At 33.2% G+C, this 4,435-nt stretch overlaps 1 protein-coding gene across 1 annotated transcript; it reads right to left on the reverse strand.

Annotated features, from left to right (window-relative positions):
- Positions 1 to 1,131: 1,131 nt before the first annotated feature.
- On the reverse strand, positions 1,132 to 3,381 carry LOC144998319 (factor of DNA methylation 3-like). Its single transcript, XM_078958118.1, has 7 exons — positions 3,249 to 3,381; positions 3,002 to 3,069; positions 2,471 to 2,652; positions 2,224 to 2,295; positions 1,832 to 2,143; positions 1,558 to 1,761; positions 1,132 to 1,450 (listed from the first exon to the last, which is right to left on the reverse strand). Exons 2-7 carry the CDS (start codon positions 3,054 to 3,056, stop codon positions 1,226 to 1,228), a joined length of 1,050 nt encoding a protein of 349 aa, XP_078814244.1. The 5' UTR covers positions 3,057 to 3,069; positions 3,249 to 3,381; the 3' UTR covers positions 1,132 to 1,225.
- Between the last annotated feature and the right edge of the window lie 1,054 nt (positions 3,382 to 4,435).

The raw sequence follows: 4,435 nt of genomic DNA on the forward strand, positions 1-4,435 counted from the left end.
ACAGGGACCAAGCGTGTAACAAAAACAAATAGTAGGGACCTTCCGAGTTAAAAAAATAAATTAGGGACCAAACACTCAAATTACCCTAAACCATAGGGACCATTCGTGTAATTTACTCAGAAAGAAATGGTACAAAACTAATTGTAGTAAAATGGTTTGTATTTATAGGAGAATACATTGTAGCCATTTTATAATAGTACAAAAAATATTCAAAAAGACTAAATGCCAAAGGTTTTGATAAGTCGTTTTTCTTCGTCCTCAACGCCATGAACCACCACGACCGTGGTAGCTAGGCTGGTGTGGACGGCCAGGGAACGACTCCTGACAAGTATACTAATAAGTCTTAAAATGCGAATATTAGTGTTTTGTGTACATACCCATAAATGACCTTATCGGTTATAGTTTTTTTTGGAACGGCTTACGCATGCATACATGAACTATACTATTCCTAAATATATACATTTTGTTTACAATAACACTTGAACCCTTAATATTTTGCTAAGAGACACCAATCCGTAGCCCTTTGGTGAACTCCTGATAGTGTTAGGCCGGTATAGCCCTTTATAGTTAGTACATTTGTTATTATTATCTTTTAGGAACAACTTGAAAATTGTGGGATTGAGACCTAAAATATATAACTCATTTTTGGAATGTTTAATACTATATAACTTGAATTAAAACATCGGAATGTTTAAAATATAAATTGAATTAAAATATTTGTATTAGTGAAAACTACGAAGTACAAAGTTAGACTCATTAAGTGAAAATGTGTTTTCTTCTTAAAATTATAACGTGCAATTGTTTGCCATTTGCTGAAACGTATAGGATCCAAACAATCATTGAAATTGCTTATGGAAAAAAGGGTTAAATTTACAAACTCTTAGAAAAAGCTTTGTTAAAAAATTAAAAATTAAATAATAACTCATCCAATAGTTTTTTAGAATTTTAGAAGTTTTTTTGTTTGAAAAAACTTCTACAAAGCCACTTTGAATGTTCCAACTGCTTGTTCAAATATCTCACACTCGCTATTTACATTATAAATAACGTATTTAAATTCTAATCAAAGGGCAATTTCTTTAACCAAACATATTTATGCGAAAGACAATTATCAACCACATCTGATCATCTACAAGATCATCGTGTGCACCATAAACATGCCGAATATATATATATGCAAAAAGTTAGTTCAAAGTGGTAACCAACAATCCAACATTTACTACATTTCCTACTGATGCTTATGAATCTTCCATGCTTCGAGGATGCAGTCTATGCCTTCTTTCAAACTCGCTTTCCTTTTTTCCTTGTAGTTCCATAGCTCTTGCACAGGATGTTTCCCATTTATCTCATACTCATTTCTCTCCTTTAACGCTGTCACAACAGCATGATACTGTTCCTCACTGCACTCCGCCTTCAACCTAACCATCTCCTCATTTTCTTCATCAATAATCTCCTACTCAATTAACGTGCATGCATGCATGTGTTTCTCAATCATTTTCTACAACACATCTATCATGATTTAAATGATAAAACAAAAATTAGATCAATGCAAATTCATACCTTTTCATCCGATCCAACTTTGAAGGGATGCCAGTTTTGATCCTCAACTAGCTTCCTGCATTTAACCAATAAGTTGGTTGGATTCTTCTTTGTTTCCTTCCTTGTTTTTTTGGTTAAATGACACCCAAAATAGAAAGGCATCGAATCTACAACGCCCATTGTCTTGATTCCTACGTATGAACAATAAGGATACATCTCCAATCCCTGTGAAGAAAGTGATTCAGATTTTCGTATTCTTCATAAAAAAGATTAATTAATGTGACACAATACTTACATGGATGAGTTCTTGACGTGCGTCTTGCATCTCATCGTTTTTTCTCTGTATTGCCAAACAAACAGTGTTAACCCGATCTTTCAACTCTTGAAGTTGTTCTTTCAACTCTTGAAGTTGTTCATCCTTTTGTATCAACTTGCTCTGTGAATTCTTCAACTTTTCCTCAAGGTCTATAGGCTCACGCTCATCGTCTTCTATAACCTGTATAGCCATTTCAAGTTGCATGATCTCACTTTGAAGAACTTCAAAATTCTCAGCCTTGAGTTTGTCCTCCAATTCAGCTCTTCTTTTATGAAGCATGTCTATTTCCCTCTGCATATAACAATATATGACATTTGATTATTTCCTGATATCCGTATAAACATGCTTTTTTTTTTCTTTTTTGTTATTACCTTTAGACCCTCTGCTGCTTTTCTCGAAGAGTAACATTCGTTGACCAATTGTTTGCATGACGACACTTCTCGCTAAAATGGTAAACATAGAAGAATTCAAGAAAATGTTGATCAAGTAAATACATCTCTAAACAAAAGTTTGTATTATGCAACATTCTTTCTAGAAGTGAATTAAATCATTAACTATATTGAAATATAAGGAAGATAAACGCAAGAAACAAGTTTTATGGCAAACAACACCCTATACCGCTCTCTTCTTGAGTTCTAACTTTCTCTTGTCCTTTAGAAGCTTCTGTTCTTGTTTCTTTATTTCAAATTCTCGCTGTTGCAGATATTCACATAAGGCTTCCGTTTGCAAAAATCGCTGTTTGTAGTCTTGAAGAAACTTCTCACACTTAGCAGTGATCTTCTCATCAACCCTTTGTAAATCTGATTAAAATTAAGAAAAAGAAAACAACATTTTTCTCAAGTTAAGCACTTAAAAGACACTAGGAATCATGAAAACTCAAAGGAGTTACAAACTATAACCTCGGTTCTTTTCGCAACTAAAACGGTCACATCTTTTTGGGGAAAATCAAAATATATTCTATAAACGTTTACACATATTTTTGCGAGAAAAGATGGAATCTTGATCAAAGATTATTGTTAATTATGCAGAATAAGGTGACATTGTTTTAATAATCAGACCTTCAGTTTGTTAAGAATATATGATCTTGATAAATTATAGCTACTCAAAACCAAAAAGGGTTTAAGCATAAGTCTAAGGAATGAATAAAACCTGAAGTATGAGCAGGAAGGACGTCATCATATATGGAGAGAATACTGTTCTCCATCTCACCAATCTCCCTGATACCCATAATAAACAATCATTGTTAGTTTTTCTTATAGAGTCTTTAAAGGACAATAATAAAAATCGTTTCTGTTTTACCCTTTTATGGAGTGTTTAAAGGGCGATGAACTTTGATCATGTAATAGTAAAACCATAAGTAAGCAGGTTAAAATTAACTATTCAAATCGGAGCTCACCAACAAACTGCGAGAACCTTGAGAGGAAGAAGCAAAGACGATTACTGGTTGAAAACCCTTAAACCCCTGATAATGATGAAGAAAGAAAAAATATGAGTTACAAATATTGGCTGAACTGTTTCGTATTCCCTAATCTTCATACGTCGGCGCCTTGCGAATAATATTGGCTAAATAATTTTGAAATAAATAACAAGCGGTCCGTGTAAATAACAAGATAAGAAAATATCTATTAAAATCATGATTTTTATTTATGGTTTATGTATAAATAAAATTAAATATAATTTTCATTTTAATATTACATTTTATGTTTTTTTTTTTTTTTTTTGAAACAATGAATTTTTAGAAAAAAACCCACTACCTAAACCACCAATGATAAGATTACATAATATTTAGAGAAAAGCAACACCAAGTTACTCGGTTACAATTTCCAAACTCCAAACTGCCCTCTATGTTTCACCCAATTGAAGACAAGGCTAAGAATATTTTCACTCACTTTTTCCGGGGAACAAACAATTGGTTGAATAGCCTATAAACTATTCCTATTTATAATCAAACTCAACCTAACTATCTATTAAAATATTAATTTCTCTCTTTTTATACAATCAACCTTAGATTTTTTATACCCATTAACAACTTTATCCAACCAAATTCAATCTATCATTTTAATAAAAAAAAATATAAAAATATATATCAATGGTGATATATTTTTGGAAATGGAACTTCCCTAACGAGGGTTTCCAGGCCAGCTTTCGCGCACCGACTAATCCTCCACTGCAAACATGAGGCTTTGCCTCATACCCTGGAGTCACTGCAGACGAACCTCCATGGCCACAAGGGCTTAGTAGTGTCAGGATTTGAACATGAATCAATAGGTTATCCACCATATCTTCCACATGTCTTACCAAGTCACCACAACCCAAGTGGTTATCAATGGTGATATCACTACTAGAAACAAGGATTTTAGCGACGGGCCAATCCGTCGCTATTCTGTTACTAATGATTGTTTGCGACGGATCAGCAACTACCAAACTCCTTAGCAAATTTAAGCGTGGCTAATGTGTCAGCTAGGGATTTTGCGATAGATTAATTTTTCTCTGTGACGATTTAGCGACAGATTATCCATCACAAATGGTTAATTGCTACACTTATTTAGGACATTTAGCGACCAAACTTAATAACATTATTCT

The sequence above is a fragment of the Lactuca saligna genome, chromosome 5 (assembly GCF_052625555.1).
Source record: "Lactuca saligna cultivar CGN05327 chromosome 5, ASM5262555v1, whole genome shotgun sequence".
NCBI lineage: Eukaryota > Viridiplantae > Streptophyta > Magnoliopsida > Asterales > Asteraceae > Lactuca > Lactuca saligna.